Source organism: Thalassophryne amazonica, chromosome 2, assembly GCF_902500255.1.
Source record: "Thalassophryne amazonica chromosome 2, fThaAma1.1, whole genome shotgun sequence".
NCBI lineage: Eukaryota > Metazoa > Chordata > Actinopteri > Batrachoidiformes > Batrachoididae > Thalassophryne > Thalassophryne amazonica.
Window position 1 is genome coordinate 50,665,090 of NC_047104.1, and position 19,500 is coordinate 50,684,589.

General features: G+C 40.9%; 1 protein-coding gene and 1 long non-coding RNA gene across 5 annotated transcripts in view; one reads left to right on the plus strand and one right to left on the minus strand.

Annotated features, from left to right (window-relative positions):
- adcy7 (adenylate cyclase 7) overlaps window positions 1-19,500 on the plus strand; it is a 267,502-nt gene that overhangs the window by 186,814 nt on the left and 61,188 nt on the right. For all 3 annotated transcript variants that reach the window (XM_034186024.1, XM_034186034.1, XM_034186030.1), the window contains 3 exons: window positions 4,051-4,162; window positions 12,682-12,809; window positions 13,640-13,798. In XM_034186024.1, the coding sequence (XP_034041915.1) occupies window positions 4,051-4,162; window positions 12,682-12,809; window positions 13,640-13,798 (399 nt within the window). The remainder of the gene's footprint in view (window positions 1-4,050; window positions 4,163-12,681; window positions 12,810-13,639; window positions 13,799-19,500) is intronic.
- On the minus strand, window positions 460-17,121 carry LOC117524293. Of its 2 annotated transcripts, none has more exons than XR_004564747.1 (3): window positions 17,110-17,121; window positions 6,563-6,567; window positions 460-586 (listed from the first exon to the last, which is right to left on the minus strand). It is a non-coding gene; the product is annotated as an uncharacterized LOC117524293 (long non-coding RNA). The 2 variants fall into 2 exon arrangements; XR_004564746.1 differs by lacking the exon at window positions 17,110-17,121 and adding an exon at window positions 9,075-9,087.

Genomic DNA, 19,500 nt, shown 5'->3' on the forward strand with positions numbered 1-19,500 from the left:
ATTTTTTTCCGACACCCCTATTATATAGCTCCCCTTGGGCACATATTGCGGCTACGCTGATGACACTTAGTTATACCTTCCGATAACTGCTGGTAATCTCATACACATAAAGTCCTTAGAGGATTGCCTTGCATCAGTGAAAAGCTGGATGTCCAGCAATTTCTTACTTTTAAACTGAAACAAGACAGAAATGATGGTTGTTGGTCGAGTGAGACATTGGCATCAATTTGACAAGTTAACGCTTAACCTAGGCTTGTATATCATACACTACACTGACAAAGTGAGGTGCCTTGGAGTGATTTTTGATCCCATGCTGTCCTTTGACCTGCATATTCGAGATACTACGAGGACTGCTTTCTTCCACCTATGAAATATAGTGCAGATTTGTTCCATCCTGTCTATGGCTGATACAGAGATTCTGATCCATGCATTTGTCTGATCCAGATTGGATTACTGAAGTGTTTACCTCAGTCCAGGATTATGGGTCTCCAATTGGTTCAAAATGCTGCTGCCAGACTCTTAACCGGAAGCAGAAAGTTTGACCACATTACACCCATTTTGGCATCTCTTCACTGGCTTCCTGTCTCTGTGAGGTTGGATTTTAAGGTTCTGCTATAACCCTATAAAATTATTCACGAACTAGCACCTCCTTACTTAGCTGACCTAATTGCACCCTACGTACCGATCTGGGCTCTGTGTTCTCAGGTTGCAGGACTTTGTGTTCCTAGGATGAATAAAAAGTCTGCAGGTCACAGTGTTTTGTGGAATGATCTCCCTATGGAGATAAAAGTCAGATTCTGTAGAGGCATTCAATTTCAGCTTTGGACACCTCTATTCTCCCTCTCGTATGGCTAGCATACTGGCATATTATGGTACTGTGCTTCTTATCGCTTTAACTCATCTTAATTAGCAATGGAACAGGCGTCGGCCTCACTTCATCTAAATTCTGGGTCTTTTCGTGAAACTCAGGGCTAGCGGCTGGTGATCACCTTTGTATTTTCTCTGCTTCCCTCTCTATTTATTGCTGGTGAACTATACCTTAGGTGCAGTTTTTCCAACCGACAGATTCCGCTTTTTTTTTTGTCTGAGGCACTGATGATGTTGTACAAGGCTGACAGCTGCACACCACAGGGTGCTGGACTGACCACAAGAGACCATGAGATGCCATGGCTGAAGCTGACACAGCACCACTGTAGTCTGCTTTTGGAATACACTGACAGGGTGACAGGCCCACTGATGACATGATGGATGGACACTGGCCCTGCACCCCAGGGGGCTGGAGGAGCCCCTGCCAATGACTGCATGCTCATCTCAATAATGCACTTTGTTTTGACGCTATTCTGATTTTTCTGTTTCCTGCTTCGTCAGCTTTGTAACACCCTTGTAACTGTTAAAATGGCCTAAGCAGTGGGTCACCCCTTTGAGTCTGGTCTGCTTGAGGTTTCTTCCTCAGTGTCATCAGAGAGAGTTTTTCCTTACCACTGTAATCTGTGTGCTTGCTGTAGGGGTTGGTAAAGTTAGACCTTACTCGTGTGAAGTACCTTGAGGCAGCTTGTTTGTGTTTTGGTGCTATATAAATGAAATAAATTGAATTTAATTTGAAGGTGATCAATTTCACATCAGCCAAGAAAAATCATTAAGGTCCCTTTGGTCCCTGGTGTACAGTTGAGCGCCTTTAATGGTAACTCGTTGACATTTGGGTGGGTGGGTTAATGTGATGTATCATTGGAATGTGCTTTGAGCGTCTGGATCAGATGGAAAAGCGTAATATACATTCACTCCGGTGCCAATGGTGATCAGTGGTTCAGGGGTTTTCCTAGAGACAAGTTGTATTTCAGTTTGGCAACAACAGTGTCTCATCAGTGGTTAAAATGACATGAATGCAATCTGAGTATAGTGCAATCTGCCAATAAATTTTCAAAAAATAATATGATTTGGTTATATCTAGTGGTTATTTGCAGTCATATGGTCACTTCACCAGTAAATACACTGGTGAATTAGACCACCAAAAATGAACTAGAATGGATTAGAACACCAAAAATGTAAGTCGTAGTAATATCAAGGGGGCTGAGTAACTTTATGTAAACATCTGGAGGTTTGTTGCTGTCTTCGGAGAAAATGTGTTGGTAGCTGTTGATTAAAAGTAGAAAGTGATTGATTAATTTTCTGTACCCCAGACAATTTAATTCAGGAAAAGAGTTCAAACCAGCCATGCTTGTGACTTACTCAGGCTTGGGTCTTCATTTTCTAAACTGTTGTTTTTTTTTTTGGTTTTTTTTTGCTGTTTTTGTTTTTTTCTTTTTTTAAAAATATACGAAGCAATTATTTGTGAAGTTCACTGGAAAGTTTAATGCAGTGTCACCAACCAAACGGTCCCCCCTAAAAATCAGTTCGCCCTACCTTCACTGCGCATGTGTCATTAGCCGCGGTTCACCGATTATCACGTTGTTTCTGCTTAAAACTGCACTCCAGTCATCTATCTCAGAGACAGATATCTGAAACTTTTGTACAACAATCATTTCCACATAAATTCAGCATTATTTCATCATAAAAGACGGAGGAATCGAAGGAAGAGCAGCTACATGAGCTGCTAGCATATGCATTCACCGTGCGTCAGTCATTTCAAAGTGTCAGCGAATATCGCCTCGTTTCTCCTTAAAACTGACTTTATAATGATTTAAGAGGTTTTACCATGTAATCTGATGGTTAATAATCTCATTAATCCATTTGATCACTTTAGGTGAAGAGACTCTGTCTCAGATGACCTGCTGAGCTCTGAAATGACATATGCGCAGTGGAGGCAGGGCGGACCAATTTTTAGGGGCAGATCATTCGGTCTGCGACAGCGGTTATTTTACAGATGCGGTGGCACGGGTGATGGTCATGTGATTAAGTGTGCTGGCTTGCAGTGTTGAAAGTTCCTGGTTCAATGCTATCGCTGCCCATTCTTCGTGTCATGTGGAGTTGTCAGGAAGGGCATTCAGTGTAAAACCTGTGCTAAATCAATATGCAGAGTCCATCTTGGATCTGGTGTGGTGAAAAACAAGGGAGAAGACAAAGGGACTTACTTACTTTCTAGATGCAGTAATAACAAAATAATACAGCACCCACTGCTACAAAGATTACATTATAACTGCTACGGTAATATCTGCCAAAAACATTTGGGATTGGTTTTATAAAGCATTGTAATCTTGTTTAGTCGACTAAACTCACTTAGTTGACTAATCTTTTTATGTTAGTCATTGCACAAAGCGCTTTCTGTTTTTAGTCTGCTACAGAGGAGGTTAATCTTATTTTAGTTGACAGATCTTCAAATGGCAGCTATCATGTACCACCAGTTGATGGAGCAGGAAGGAAGGAGAGCCTTGCAACGGGAGTGGGTGTTCTGGGACCGCAATTATTCATTGGAGATGTTTACGCTGAGCTTTAACAGGGTTACCGGTTCCGTCTGTCTACAATCCTCTTAATCGTGGACATGATACTTCCAGTCATCACCCACCAAACGAGGAGGAACAATGCGCTGCCAGCCCTTCTTCAGGTTTTGATTGCACTGAGGATTTATACCCGTGGGACCTTTCAGCAGGTTATCATCGACACATTCACGTCTCTAAGTTGACCGTGTGCCGAACTTGGCCATGGTTGTAGCAGACGACCAACCCGGAAGTAAACAAAACTCTCACGCATTGGAGGCGTTTCTTGGCAATGGCACTTGTGAGGCCGCTTATGCCCATGAAAATCATCGACAAAGGTTAATCTACAAGTTTAGCCGTCTATGTGAAACGAGATTAGACGGCTAATGTTTGGCGACTAACCTTAGTTAGTCACCTAAGTAAGTTTAGTAGACCTAAAGATTAGACTGCTTTATGAAACCGGGCACTCGTAAAAAGAAAAAAGGGTTTTGTTCTTTTGCTATATAGACTGAGCCTTATTCCTTTTAAATTTCAGAGTTGTACTATTGTAGAGTATGCCACCTGTATCTTTTGATATTTTACAGATTACCACAAGCATTATATTATATATTACTTTAACTGTGTCATTGCTTTCTCTTAGTATCCTGTATGCAGACATTGTTGGGTTCACCCAATTGGCCAGTGACTGCTCTCCCAAGGATCTGGTCATTATGCTCAATGAAGTCTTTGGCAAGTTTGACCAAATTGCCAAGGTGATGTATCAAAATTTTTGTTGTTGTTCAGCAGTACTGCTTTACTAATCAATAATATTTACCTGACCTGCACAATATTGCTGCTTTAAGTTACTTTCTCACTTTCAAGGGTATGCATCCCAGAACCTGACAAGTTGAAACCTTGTCCACACTTTGGAAAGGTTTGTGAGGGTGTGCATAGTGAAACAGGATATTCCTTAACTGTACTATGATCTTGTTTCTAATGTGGTTTATTTTTCATCAACTGACGTTTGACATACTTTGGTAATCCCTTGCATTTCTGTGGAGTTCCTGAAGTGCCACTGTTATGCTTAAATTACACTATGATGTCTACGGTTAAGCTACAATTGTTCATAGAAACATTATACTGTACAATACGAGCCCAATGTCACTGGAACTCACTTTATTTATACAGTGCCAAATCACATTATGAGTTATTTCAATTACTGTTTACAGTAGTGTTCAGAATAATAGTAGTGCTATGTGACTAAAAAGATTAATCCAGGTTTTGAGTTATTGTTACATGGGAAACAAGGTACCAGTAGATTCTCACAAATCCAACAAGACCAAGCATTCATGATATGCACACTCTTAAGGCTATGAAATTGGGCTGTTAGTAAAAAAAAAAGTAGAAAAGGGGGTGTTCACAATAATAGTAGTGTGGCATTCAGTCACTGAGTTCGTCAATTTTGTGGAACAAACAGGTGTGAATCAGGTGTCCCCTATTTAAGGATGAAGCCAGCACCTGTTGAACATACTTTTCTCTTTGAAAGCCTGAGGAAAATGGGGCGTTCAAGACATTGTTCAGAAGAACAGCGTAGTTTGATTAAAAACTTGATTGGAGAGGGGAACCCTTATACGCAGGTGCAAAAAATTATAGGCTGTTCATCTACAATGATCTCCAATGCTTTAAAATGGACAAAAAAAAAACATAGACGTGTAGAAGAAAACAGAAAACAACCATCAAACTGGATAGAAGAATAACCAGAATGGCAAAGGCTCACCCATTGATCAGCTCCATGATGATCAAACACAGTCTGGAGTTACCTGTAAGTGCTGTGACAGTTAGACGCCTGTGTGAAGCTAATTTATTTGCAAGAATCCCCCGCAAAGTCCCTCTGTTAAATAAAAGACATGTGCAGAAGAGGTTATAATTTGCCAAAGAACACATCAACTGGCCTAAAGAGAAATGGAGGAATATTTTGTGGACTGATGAGAGTAAAATTGTTCTTTTTGGGTCCAAGGGCCACAGACAGTTTGTGAGACAACCTCCAAACTCTGAATTCAAGCCACAGTTCACAGTGAAGACAGTGAAGCATGGTGGTGCAAGCATCATGATTATGGGCATGTTTCTCCTACTATGGTGTTGGGCCTATATATCGCATACCAGGTATCATGGATCAGTTTGGATATGTCAAAATACTTGAAGAGGTCATGTTGCCTTATGCTGAAGAGGACATGCCCTTGAAATGGATGTTTCAACAAGGCAATGACCCCAAGCACACTAGTAAACGAGCAAAATCTTGGTCCCAAACCAACAAAATTAATGCCTCGCAGATGTGAAGAAATCATGAAAAACTGTGGTTATACAACTAAATACTAGTTTAGTGATTCACAGGATTGCTAAAAAAGCAGTTTGAACATAATACAACCCCTGACAAAAATTATGGAATCGCCGGCCTCGGAGGATGTTCATTCAGTTGTTTAATTTTGTAGAAAAAAAGCAGATCACAGACATGACACAAAACTAAAGTCATTTCAAATGGCAACTTTCTGGCTTTAAGAAACACTATAAGAAATCAGGAAAAAAAATTGTGGCAGTCAGTAACGGTTACTTTTTAGACTAAGCAGAAGGAAAAAAAATATGGAATCACTCAATTCTGAGGAAAAAATTATGGAATCATGAAAAACAAAAGAACACTCCAACATATCACTAGTATTTTGTTGCACCACCTCTGGCTTTTATAACAGCTTGCAGTCTCTGAGGCATGGACTTAATGAGTGACAAACAGTACTCTTCATCAATCTGGCTCCAACTTTCTCTGATTGCTGTTGCCAGATCAGCTTTGCAGATTGGAGCCTTGTCATGGACCATTTTCTTCAACTTCCACCAAAGATTTTAAATTGGATTAAGATCCGGACTATTTGCAGGCCATGACATTGACCCTATGTGTCTTTTTGCAAGGAATGTTTTCACAGTTTTTGCTCTATGGCAAGATGCATTATCATCTTGAAAAATGATTTCATCATCCCCAAACATCCTTTCAATTGATGGGATAAGAAAAGTGTCCAAAATATCAATGTAAACTTGTGCATTTATTGATGATGTAATGAGAGCCATCTTCCCAGTGCCTTTACCCGACATGCAGCCCCATATCATCAGTGACTGTGGAAATTTACATGTTCTCTTCAGGCAGTCATCTTTATAAATCTCGTTGGAACAGCACCAAACAAAAGTTCCAGCATCATCACCTTGCCTAATGCAGATTCGAGATTCATCACTGAATATGACTTTCATTAAGTCTTCCACAGTCCACGATTGCTTTTCCTTAGCCCATTGTAACCTTGTTTATTTCTGTTTAGGTGTTGATGGCTTTCATTTACCTTTTCTGTATGTAAATCCCATTTCCTTTAGGCGGTTTCTTACAGTTCGGTCACAGACGTTGACTCCAGTTTCCTCCCATTCGTTCCTCATTTGTTTTGTTGTGCATTTTCGATTTTTGAGACATATTGCTTTAAGTTTTCTGTCTTGACGCTTTGATGTCTTCCTTGGTCTACCAGTATGTTTGCCTTTAACAACCTTACCATGTTGTTTGTATTTCAGTCCAGAGTTTAGACACAACTGACTGTGAACAACCAACATCTTTTGCAACATTGCGTGATGATTTACCCTCTTTTAAAAGTTTGATAATCCTCTCCTTTGTTTTCAAGTGACATCTCTCGTGTTGGAGCCATGATTCATGTCAGTCCACTTGGTGCAACAGCTCTCCAAGGTGTGATCACTCCTTTTTAGATGCAGACTAACGAGCAGATCTGATTTGATGCAGGTGTTAGTTTTGGGGATGAAAATGTACAGGGTGATTCCATAATTTATTCCTCAGAATTGAGTGAGTCCATATTTTTTTTTCCTCTGCTTGGTCTAAAAAAGTAACCGTTACTGACTGCCACAAGTTTTTTTTCTTGATTTCTTATAGTGTTTCTTAAAGCCAGAAAGTTGCCATTTGAAATGACTTTAGTTTTGTGTCATGTCTGTGATCTGCTTTTTTTCTACAAAGTTAAACAACTGAATGAACATCCTCCGAGGCCGGTGATTCCATAATTTTTGCCAGGGGTTGTAGTTTTGAGTTTGTAGCGTCAACAGCAGATGCTACTATTATTGTGAACACCCCCTTTTCTACTTTTTTTTTTTTTTACTAATAGCCCAATTTCATAGCCTTAAGAGTGTGCATATCATGAATGCTTGGTCTTGTTGGATTTGTGAGAATCAACTGAATCTACTGGTACCTTGTTTCCCATGTAACAATAAGAAATATACTCAAAACCTGGATTAATTTTTTTAGTGACATAGCACTACTATTATTCTGAACACTACTGTATGATATTATTCATGAAATATTAAGTTATTTCAAGGCACTGTACACCAGCAAGTATTAAACCTTATTCACTGTCTTACATCATTACACTGTATGCTAACCTGGCACATTACATCAGCAAAGCACAAGTGAGATCACATTTGTGGGAATCCTTGCTCTTCATAGACTCATTAGTCACAGTGATAGACCATGTCCGTCCAGGATGCATATCTGTGAAAGTGAGAATGGGGCTTTATTTCCTGCACTGTGGTTGCTTTGAGCAGGTTCCATCTATTGGCATATATGTAAATATATGTATATATGTTTGTGTGTATGTACCGTAATTTCTGGACTGTAAGCCTCTTTTCACATGCTTTGAACACTGTGGCTTAAACAACGCTGCTAATTTATGGATTTTTCAAGTGTGAATTTGCCTTGAGATGAAAGTGACATTGAGAGCGACAATGAAAGAGAGACTGAGGAAGTGTGTGACAGTGTGTATTCAGACGCCCTCAATATAGTTCGGAAATTACGGTATATAAATAAGAAAATTAAAGGAACACTTTGAAAACACATCAGATCTCAGTAGAGAAAAAATCATGTTGGATCTTTCTTGATATGGACTGGGTAATGTGTTAGGAAGAAAAGGATGCCACAATGTGTGATGAAAATGAAAGTAGTCAACCTACAGAGGGCCAAATTCAGACACCCCGAAAGTCAAAGCAGGCTAGTCCATTTTGCCAAAGTTTCATTGCATCAACTCAGAATGGTATACAAATAATAAATATTTGAGTTCAATGGTACGAATATTTCATGATATCAGGAACGGCGGCTGCCCGGCACCCAGAGAGGCTGGCGGGCATGCAAACTCCCAGACTAGGCTTTTGTGAAAGAGAGATCTTGGTCTTTATTCCAGGCCTTGTTTCGGTATTCATGTGGTCAGTAAGCACAGCAGACGAATCGACAGGATTAGGCAGAGACGCAGTCATAAACAAGCAGGGTTCAGAGGCATGAGCAAACACCGACATCTGGGATGAGGCAAGAGGCATGGTTGAGGAATACAGAGCAGGATTCTGAACACGGCAAAACAAAACTCAGAACTGTGAAAGGCGCTTGAAAGTGTACTAAGACAACAATCTGGCAAAGGTGTGGTTACTGGGAGGAGATTAAATAAGCAGGTGTAACAAGGTGCATGTGAGGAACAATCTGGAAAGGGGTGTGGTTAGTGAACGAAGATTAAACACGGTGCAAGATGGGAAGGAAGAGAGTGCACAAAGTGAAGCGATGTAGGATACAAAGATGCGTGAGCAGGTGCCAAGAGTGAGAGTGAAAGAAGACACAGAGCAGACAGAAACAAAGTGAAAGACGAAGACATGAGGCAGGTGCAGAGATGTGAAGTGAGAACATAATCGGATGGGTGTGAGAGGAAAAGGGAACTGAACCGATGAGATAAACAGATGACAGAACAACTAATCAACGACTAAATAATTAACAGAAAGCAAAACCCGATAAGTAAGCATAACTGGTGACAATAATGATAACAAAATAAACAAGTGATAACCTAATGAAAAACTACATGAGAATGAATAGAGATAAATACTAAAACTAAACTAAACAGAAATTGACTAAGAAAACAAGGTGGTAAAACAAACCATAAGAAAAGCAGTGACAAAACAAAAACAAAACCTGACATTAAAGTACAACAAATGTTACAAATGAGAGGAACTAGATAACCATGTGATAAATTAATGAACAATAAATGAAAACACAACTGACTGAAAAAAAAATTATAGCAGAACTGAACGAAAGGCCAGCATGAAAAGTAACAAAGAAAAGTGACAGCAAAACAGAGAATAAACCAGGATGAAAATAAACAACTAATAACTCAAAGCTGGCAGAAAAAGAACAAAAAGAACAAAAAAAAGGGGGGGGGGGGATGGGCTCAATGCCCTGATCAGGCCAAAATCATGGCACATGAGCTGAAAGCTAGAACATACCATTCAACGAGGCGAAGCCAAGCTTTCACCTCATGAATGTAAAAAGATTCATTATTTGTTTTATATAATGGTTAAAATGGATCCTTGTCATTTGATATTATATTCATTTATAAAGAACAGAAAAGTGAATTACATTTTGGTGCATCACTGCCCTGACTTTGTGTACTTCCAGAAAAAAAGAAAGACTTTGTGTACGATCCTCACTCCAGCGAAAAATCACGTCTGACATCAACAATCCAACACGAACTTTAAATAAGAGTCCAGAAATAATTTGGATGATGTCTTCTGCAATGCCATGCACCAACTTTGTGTACTAAAAAAAAAGACTGTGTACTTCCTCAGTGCAGTGAAAAAAAATCACGTCAGAAATTAGTACAGCTTTTCATTCTAACTTCCTAACAGCCTCCAGACGGCTTACAGCACAGTGGATTTGTTTTGTTTGTGTGTGTGTGTGTGTGTGTGTGTGTGTGTGTGTGTGTGTGTGTGTGTGTGTGTGTGTGTGTGTGTGTGTGTGTGTGTGTGTGTGCGCGCTCGCGCACACGGCATGGCATCTCAAGTCCCTTTCATATCTGTCACATGTGCTCAGATTGAACCTAGTCTCATCTATGAAAAGCACAGGGTGCAGTGGTAGACCTGCCAATTCTGGTCAAATGACAGTCAGGCTCTCTGGTGCAGCCCAGTGAGCAAAGGGCCCACTACAGGATGTTGGGGCCTCAGGCCACCCTCATGAAGTTAGTTTTGTCCGAGACATTCACACCAGTAGTTTGCTGGAGGTCATTTTGTAGGGTTGTGGCAATGCTCATCCTGTTCCTCCTTGCACAAAGGAGCAGATACCAGTCATGCTCATGGGGTAAGGACCTTCTATGGTCCTGTCCAGCTGTTGTAGAGTAGCTGCCTGTCTCCTGGAATTTCCTCCATGCTCTTGATACTGTGCTGAGAGATGCACCAAAACTTCTGGCACTAGCATGTATTGATGTGCCATCCTGTAGGAGCTGAACTACCTGTGCAACCTCTGTAGGGTCCAGGTACAACACCATGCTACAAGTAGTGACACTGACCCTAGCCAAATGCAAAAGTAGTGAAAAATCAGTCAAAAATGATGAGGAGATGAAAAATGTCAGTGACCTCCACCTGTAAAACCGTTCCTTTTTTGGGTGTCGTCTCATTGTTGCCCCTCTAGTACGAGGTCTGTTAGAAAAGTATCCGACCTCATTATTTTTTTCAAAAACCATATGGATTTGAATCACGTGTGATTGCGTCAGCCAATCTTGAACCCTCGTGCGCATGCGTGAGTTTTTTCATGTCTGTCGGTTGCTTCATTCGCCTGTGAGCAGGCTTTGAGTGAGGTGTGGTCCACCCCTCTCGTCTATTTTTTATTGCGAATAAATGTCTGAACGATTTGGATCTTTGCTGCATCAGTTTGTTTCCAGAAACTGTAAGAGACCTCCAGGTGGACACCGTTCGAAAAATTAATATGGCTTTCAGGGACGATTTTATGGGAATTAAACAGATTATGGGGTGTTACTGCCCCTTTAAGGACGGCCCACAACTGCTGAGAGCGCAGCGCGCTCCCAGCGCCGATGGATAGGCTGACACCCCGCACAAACAACCAGATCATTTCCAACGTGAAAGCTTTGTTGATCCGGGACCTCGTCTGACTTTCACAAAAAGGCAGAAGATGTGCACATCAGCACTTTTTCTGGCACATTCCACCGTTACAGGAGTTTTTTTTTTCATGGAAAAAGAAACCGAGGGACGCGCCACGGAGCCGTTCATTACGCGGGACAAAACCACCTCGATGTTGGTCTCACAGGACGGCTTAAAGGTGGATTTCAGACGAATTCCGGTTGCTTTCCAGTCGTGTGAATATCCGATTGTGATTGTGCATGAGCTGAACATGCCAGAACATGTCCTGTGAGGCTTCATCACGGCGTTTCTTTGCACCGAGCGGCTGCACCACGACACGCCGAACTCCTCCGCACGTCTGTCTTAATGTGCCGGAAAAAGTGCTGATGTCCACGTCTTTTCACAATTCCTGTGCTAGTCAGAGGACATACCCGATCAAGACAGCGTCCAGTTTAGAAATGAACGGCACATTTCACTGTTACAGGAGTTTTTGTCATGGAAAGAGGAACAAAGGCGGAGGAATTCCGTGCGTCGTGGCGGAGCTGCATGGCGAAAAGAAACGCCGTGATGAAGCCTCACAGGGCATGTTCTGGCATGTTCAGCTCATGCGCTCTCAGCAGTTGTGGGCCGTCCTTAAAGGGGCAGTAACACCCCGTAATCTGTTTAATCCCCATAAAATCGTCCCTGAAAGCCATATTAATTTTTTGAACGTGTCCACCTGGAGGTCTCTTACAGTTTCTGGAAAAAAATTGATGCAGCAAAGATCCAAATCGTTCAGACATTTATTCGCAATAAAAAATAGATGAGAGGGGTAGACCACACCTCACTCAAATCCTGCTCACAGGCGAATGAAGCAACCGACAGGCATGAAAAAACTCAGGCATGCGCATGAGGGTTCAAGCTTGTCTGACGCAATCACACGTGATTCAAATCCATATGGTTTTTGAAAAAAATAATAAGGTCGGATACTTTTCTAACAGACCTCGTACATCTGTTATTAATTTCATCAACACCAAAGCAGCTAAAACTGATTAACAGTGCAGGAAATAAAGCCCCATTCTCCCTTAACTGATTATTTTCTGCTTTTTACAACACGTTGAGGTCACAGAATTTATTTTAGGTGGCTGTTTAATAAACTTAAAAAAATAATAATAATAATTTTGGGTGGGTGTTGAACCAACTCTCTTCAAGAAAGGGGGTGGGCTGATGCTCAGTCCTGGGCCCTCAGAGGTACGAAGCTTCTGTGTGAATTGTGTGAGTGGTGTGTGTGTTCTCTGGTCAACTGAATCTCTGATGATCTGGTCTCGCTTTCTTTATTTCTTAGGAAAATGAATGCATGAGGATCAAAATCCTTGGTGATTGCTACTATTGTGTGTCAGGGCTGCCGGTATCTCTGCCTAAACATGCCAAAAACTGTGTCAAAATGGGCCTGGACATGTGCGAAGCCATCAAGTACGTACAAAAACCGATGTACTGTCAGTATTTAAAGTTTGTGCAGATTCCGAAGAACATAGTGAAATTGTGCAGGGAAAGGTAAGTCATTAGCTGGGTTTCCATTACAGATTTGCACCAAAGTGTGCCCAAAAGTTTGATTGGTATTGTGCATATATGTAGAAACAAAATAAAATAAAATACTGCAGCCTTCATGGTTTGCTAATTTGATTAGTTTACATTGCAATTTTGGTTCAAGTTTGATAAATCATTCAGCCCCTACCTGTTACAGCAGAAAAAGTGTTCCCATTTCAGTTTTGCAAAATAAGGCTTTTTGGAATCTCCTGAAAAACAACCTTTATGTGAGAGTAATAACTGTTTTGCATTACGTGTTGTTTTTTTGTTTTGTTTTTTGAAATGCACATTTGCAATGGAAACTCACCCTATTGTGTTTTCAGTCACAGTAGCATACATTTTTCTGTGCAATACTGTCTAAAGATGCATATTTTAAATTGTGTGACGTTACGGAATGTGAGCATAGTATGTGAGTAGATGATGTTGCTGTAGTGGAAAATGTTGCTCAATCAAGTGTTTAGAGAAGGACTTGAATGTGCCGCCATGAAGAGAAGCCACTTCAGTTGTTTACTGTTCTGATTACTGACGCTGATGCACACACTTGCACACAGACCTACCCAGTATGGAACCTAATATAAAATACTGCGGTGCACTTATGGACAGTGGATTTTATTGTAATGTCTCCATGACGTAAATGGACGTGAACAGTCATGTTCTGTGTACAGAGAGAACCTTGAACAACACACAGCTTAAGTCTTACTGTGAAATCCCTTCAGGCAGGTGCGGGAAGCAACAGGAGTGGATATCAGCATGCGAGTTGGCGTGCACTCTGGCAATGTGCTCTGCGGTGTGATTGGTCTACGCAAGTGGCAGTTTGACGTGTGGTCACATGACGTCACCTTGGCTAATCACATGGAGTCAGGAGGCCTGCCAGGGTATGTTTTATTACTGCTGAGTTCATGTAGTATTTTATAGTACATGTTACTGTTAGAATTAGAAGCACAGGATGACCGGATGTTCTGCTATTCCTGTGGTAGCCCTGTTTTATTTTGTAAATATTTCAGATGCTTACACTAATAAAACATGTGGACGGGGTGTGTTTTAGCATGGTCTGTGAGGAAGCCAACTGTGAGGAAGCTGATTTTTCATGAGAATAGTTCAAATGATGAAACTATCAGAAAACCTGCCAAGAACATTTATATTCCAGTACTCTTCAAAATGAATTAATGAGCCAAGCAAAAATCCAAAATGACTGCCATTTTTCAAGATGGCTAATTACTGCACATAAAATGTTTTGTACATGTCCTGTTAAAGAAAATTAAATGTTAATTTATGCTGAAAATCTGCAATGCCATATGAATATACATAAAAATGTGTATGAGGCATACTTAATAGCAAAATCATGTTTAGGATTAAAACAGATTCATGAACAGACCCAATATTCACTGAAGTCCATCAGTAATCTTCAGAGATATGCGGAAATGGACTTTTTGCAATAAATTGCATTCATTTAGTCACTATACCTGCTTACACCAATCAAGGGTCATGGGGCGCTGGAGCCTTTCCCATCAATCATAGGGCAAGTTTCCTGTAGTTCTTGTCCAAGTTTGCACACAATGCAGCAGGGATTTTGGTCCACTGCTCCATACAGATCTTCCCCAGATCTTTCAGGTTTTGAATTTCAGCTCCCGCCAAAGATTTTCTCCCAGGTCCTCCTGTGTAGTTCTGGGCTTTCTCAGAATCATCCTTACCCCACAATGCAAGATCTTGCATGGAAACCCTGACCAAAGAAGATCGACAGTCACCTTGTGTTTCTTCCATTTTCTAATAATTATGCCAACAGTTGTTGCCTTCTCACCAAGCAGCTTGCCTATTGTCCTGTAGCCCATCCCACCCTTGTGCAGGTCTACAGTTTTGTCCCTGGTGTCCTTAGACAGCTCTTTGGTCTTGGCCGTGGTGGATAGGTTGGAGTCTGAGTATGTGGACAGGTGTCTTTTATAGAGATGAGTTCAAACAGGTGCAATACAGGTAAAGAGCACAGAATAGGAGGGCTTCTTAAAGAAAAACTAACAGGTCTGTGAGAGCCAGACTGATTGCTGGTTGGAAGGTGATAAAAATTACAGACCTCTCTATTCTTTGTATGTGGGAAAACTTGCAACATCAACAGTGGATCAAATACTTATTTGCCTTACTGTATATGTATGTTGTCATTTCCCATCCGTGTATCCTGCTTCCTTAATAACCCAGGCGGCGTCCGTGCCGGTATGGCTTCATTTATTTGTCTCTCACTCATGATTTTGAGGTAAGCTGGGGGAGTAGCATGGGTACCCTTACTGGATGTGTGTACCGGGGTTTGAATCCACTACCTGCTGTTCCAAAGGCAGCAATTCTGCCACTATACTATCCAGCTGCTGTAAAGTCCAAAGTGTTAATAGGAGTTGTAACCCAGAGGTCTCTGTCCAGAAGAGTGCAGTCCTAGGAACAGCTAAAATATTGCGCCAAGATCTCTAACTCCCAGGCCTCTGGTAGGGGACCCGAGCTTGAGAAACACATATACCACCGTCCGCAGAGGGTCCAAGCGAGAGGGATATATATGTGTATATATATATGTATGTACAACCCCAATTGCAATGACGGTGGGCTGTTGTGTAAAATGTAAATAAAAACAGAATACAATGATTTGCAAATCCTCTTCAACCTATATTCAATTGACTACACGACAAAGACAAGATATTTAATGTTCAAACTGATAAACTTTATTGTTTTTCTGCAAACATTTGCTCATTTTGAAACGGATGCCTGCAACACGTTTCAAAAAAGCTGGGACAGTGGTATGTTTCCCACTGTGTTACATCACCTTTCCTTCTAACAACACTAAATAAGCATTTGGGAACTGAGGACACTAATTGTTGAAGCTTTATAGGTGGAATTCTTTCCCATTCTTGCTTGATGTTATACTTCAGTTGTTTAACAGTCCGGGGTCTGTATTTTGCTCTTCATAATACGCCACACATTTTCAATGGGCGACAGGTCTGGACTGCAGGCAGGCCTGTCTAGTACCCTCACTCTTTTAGTACGAAGCCACTCTGTTGTAACACAGCAGAATGTGGCTTGACATTGTCTTGCTGAAATAAGCAGGGACGTCCCTGAAAAAGACGTTGCTTGGATGGCGGCATGTGTTGCTCCAAAACCTGGACGTACCTTTCAGCATTGATGGTGCCATCACAGATGTGTAAGTTGCTCATGCCATGGGCACTAACACACCCCCATACCATCACAGATGCTGGCTATTGAACTTTGCGCTGGTAACAATCTGGATGGTCTTTTTCCTCTTTTGTCTGGAGGACATGACGTCCATGATTTCCAAAAACAATTTGAAATGTGGACTCATCAGACCACAGCGCACTTTTCCACTTTGCATCTGTCCGTTTCAAATGAGCTTGGGCCAGAAAGACTGTGGTATTTCTGGATGTTGTTGATGTATGGCTTTCGCTTTGCATGGTAGAGTTTTAACTTGCACTTGTAGATGTAGCGACGAACTGTGTTAACTGACAGTGGTTTTCTGAAGTGTTCCTGAGGCCACGCGGTAAGATCCTTTACAAAATGATGTCTGTTTTTAATGCAGTGCAGCCTGAGGGATTGAAGGTCACGGGCATTCAATGTTGGTTTTTGGCCTTGCTGCTTACATGTACAAAGTTCTCCAGATTCTCTGAATCTTCTGATTATATTATGGACTGTAGATGATGGAATCCCTAAATTCCTTGCAATTGAACATTGAGAAACATTGTTCTTAAACTGTTGGACTATTTTTTTCATGCTGTTGTTCACAAAGTGGTGATCCTCGCCTCATCTTTGCTTGTGAATGGCTGAGGCTTTTGGGGATGCTCCTTTTATACCCAATCATAACACTCACAATTAGTGTCCTCAGTTCCCAAACGCTTATTGAGTGTTGTTAGAAGGAAAGGTGATGTAACACAGTGGTAAACATACCACTGTCCCAGCTTTTTTGAAACATGTTGCAGGCATCCATTTCAAAAATGAGCAAATATTTACTTTATAAAGTTTATCAGTTTGACCATTAAATATCTTGTCTTTGTGGTGTATTGAATTGAATATAGGTTGAAGAGGATTTGCAAGTCATTGTATTCTGTTTTTATTTACATTTTACACAACGTCCCAACTTCATTGGAATTGGGGTTGTATGTATATATATTTGTTCTCCACTCAGATTGCAATAGCCAATCACAGATTAGCCTTTCTGTCCATCATTTACCTGTATTTTGGCATGCTTGGCGACAGAAAGTTATGTTGGATCCAGAAGGATCCAAAAAGGCTAGGACCAGAAGTTATATTGGATCGGTTCCCACTGACCAATAGCGTTAGAGCTTCTGCCAACAGCTAGCCAATCAGAGCACGGCATATAAAGCTCAGGAATAGCTGTCAGACGCTGGTTGAAAAAATGGCAACAAACATGTCAATAACAGCAGAAAATTGTCTGCCAGCGAGGTTTGCTGAGTTCACAGAGGAGGAACTGGTGGAAATATTGAACTCCAAGGATGCCAACAACACTAAGAAGCTAGACAAGCATGCTACTGACGTTTTAGAAGCATTCATATGCTGTTCACAACAAAATAAATTGATCTAATTTACTTGACTCTTTGTTGTTTGCTTAATTTGGGAGGGGGGGTGAAGGGGGGTGGAGAACATAATTGATGGATGGCAAGTCGTTCAACATAGAAAAATATTGGATGAATCCAATATTTCTCTATGTTGGACTCCTTACCATCTATTGGATGAATCCAATATTTCTCTATGTTGGACTCCTTACCATCCATTATTTGTATAATATATATATATATATATATATACACGAGGTCTGTTAGAAAACTATCCGACCTTTTTATTTTTTGCAAAAACTATATGGATTTGAATCATGTGCGCTTGCATCAGCCAAGCGTGAACCTTCGTGCACATGCGTGAGTTTTTTCACGCCTGTCGGTTGCGTCCTTCGCCTGTGAGCACGCTTTGAGTGAGCAGTGGTCCACCCCCCTCATTGGAGTTTTTGTCATGGAAAGAGGAGCGGAGGAATTCGCCACGGAGCCGCTAATGGCGCGGGACAAAAGCACCTCCGTGTTTGTCTCACAGGACATGTTGTAACATGCCCAGCTCTTGCACCGTTCGGAAGATTCAGACGGCTTTCGGTGGCTTTTCAGTCGTGTGACTATCCAAGAAATTGTGGACGAGCTGGACATGCCACAATGTGTCCTGTGAGGCTTCATCACGGCGTTGCTTTTTGTCCCGCGCCATTAGCGGCTCCGTCCCGACGTGCGAATTCCTCCGCACGTCTTTTCATGACAAAAACTCCTGTAACAGTGGAATGTGGCAAAAAAGTGCTATGTGCACATCTTCTGCCATTTCTCTGGTAGTCAGACGACGTCCCGGATCAACACAGCATTCAGTTTGGAAATGATCTGGTCGTTTCAGCCTGTTGATCGCCGCTCGGAGTGCGGCGTGCCCTCCGCCATTGTGCGCCATCTTTAAACCGGTTGTAACACTCCTTAATCTGTGTGATCCCCATAGAATCGTCCCTGAAAGCCGTCTGAATCTTCCGAATGGTTTCCACCTGGCTGTCTCTCACAATTTCTGGAAAAATTTGACGCAGCAAAGCTCCAAATCGTTCAGACATTTTCCTCACAATGAAAATCCGACGGGGGTGGACCACTACTCACTCAAAGCATGCTCACAGGCGAATGACGCAACCGACAGGCGTGAAAAAACTCACGCATGCGCACGAAGGTTCAAGCTTGGCTGATGCAAGCGCACATGATTCAAATCCATATAGTTTTTGCAAAAAATAGTTAATAATAGTTTTCTAACAGACCTTGTATATGTGTGTGTGTGTGTGTGTGTATATATGCATATGTGTATATATGCATATATATATATATATATATATATATATATATATATATATATTAGGGGTGGGCAAACATAAAAAATCTTAATTGCATTAACTCAATGACTTTCTGTAATTAATCATGATTAATCGCATGGTATATGTGAAACCCAAAAATGAATTCAAAAGCCGCTTAAAAGCACAGTTTTATTTGAAAATGTAAATGAACATTGCATAAATCTGAAAATGTAAATTTCAACTGAAACACACTAATGAAATCAAATATAAAACCACTGGCAGGTCATTTGTTATCCTGTTTCATATCAAAATAACAATATTCATGTCCATGACTCAATGTACTAAAACAAATACGTCACAATTGTACACATACCACAATTTGATATGTGTACAATTGTGATGTATTTGTTTTAGTATATTTAGATTTTGTTGTGATTTGGCACTTTATAAGCCGATTAAATTGAATTGAACATTTTATTGAGTCTTAAAGTAAATAAATATGAATTTGGTCACTGGATCTTTAAACTTTGTACATAATGAACTCTACATGGTGAATCCTTGATCTCTGGACATAAATAGGAATAAACAAAATCTGTAGTTTTTGTCAAAAGCATTTCCTTTCAGACATTGGCATGAATGTGTTTCCATATATCTGAGCTGAGCTTACAGCTGCTGTGCTTCACTTCAGGATGTAATTTGAAAAGAAAATACAGCACGTTTCAT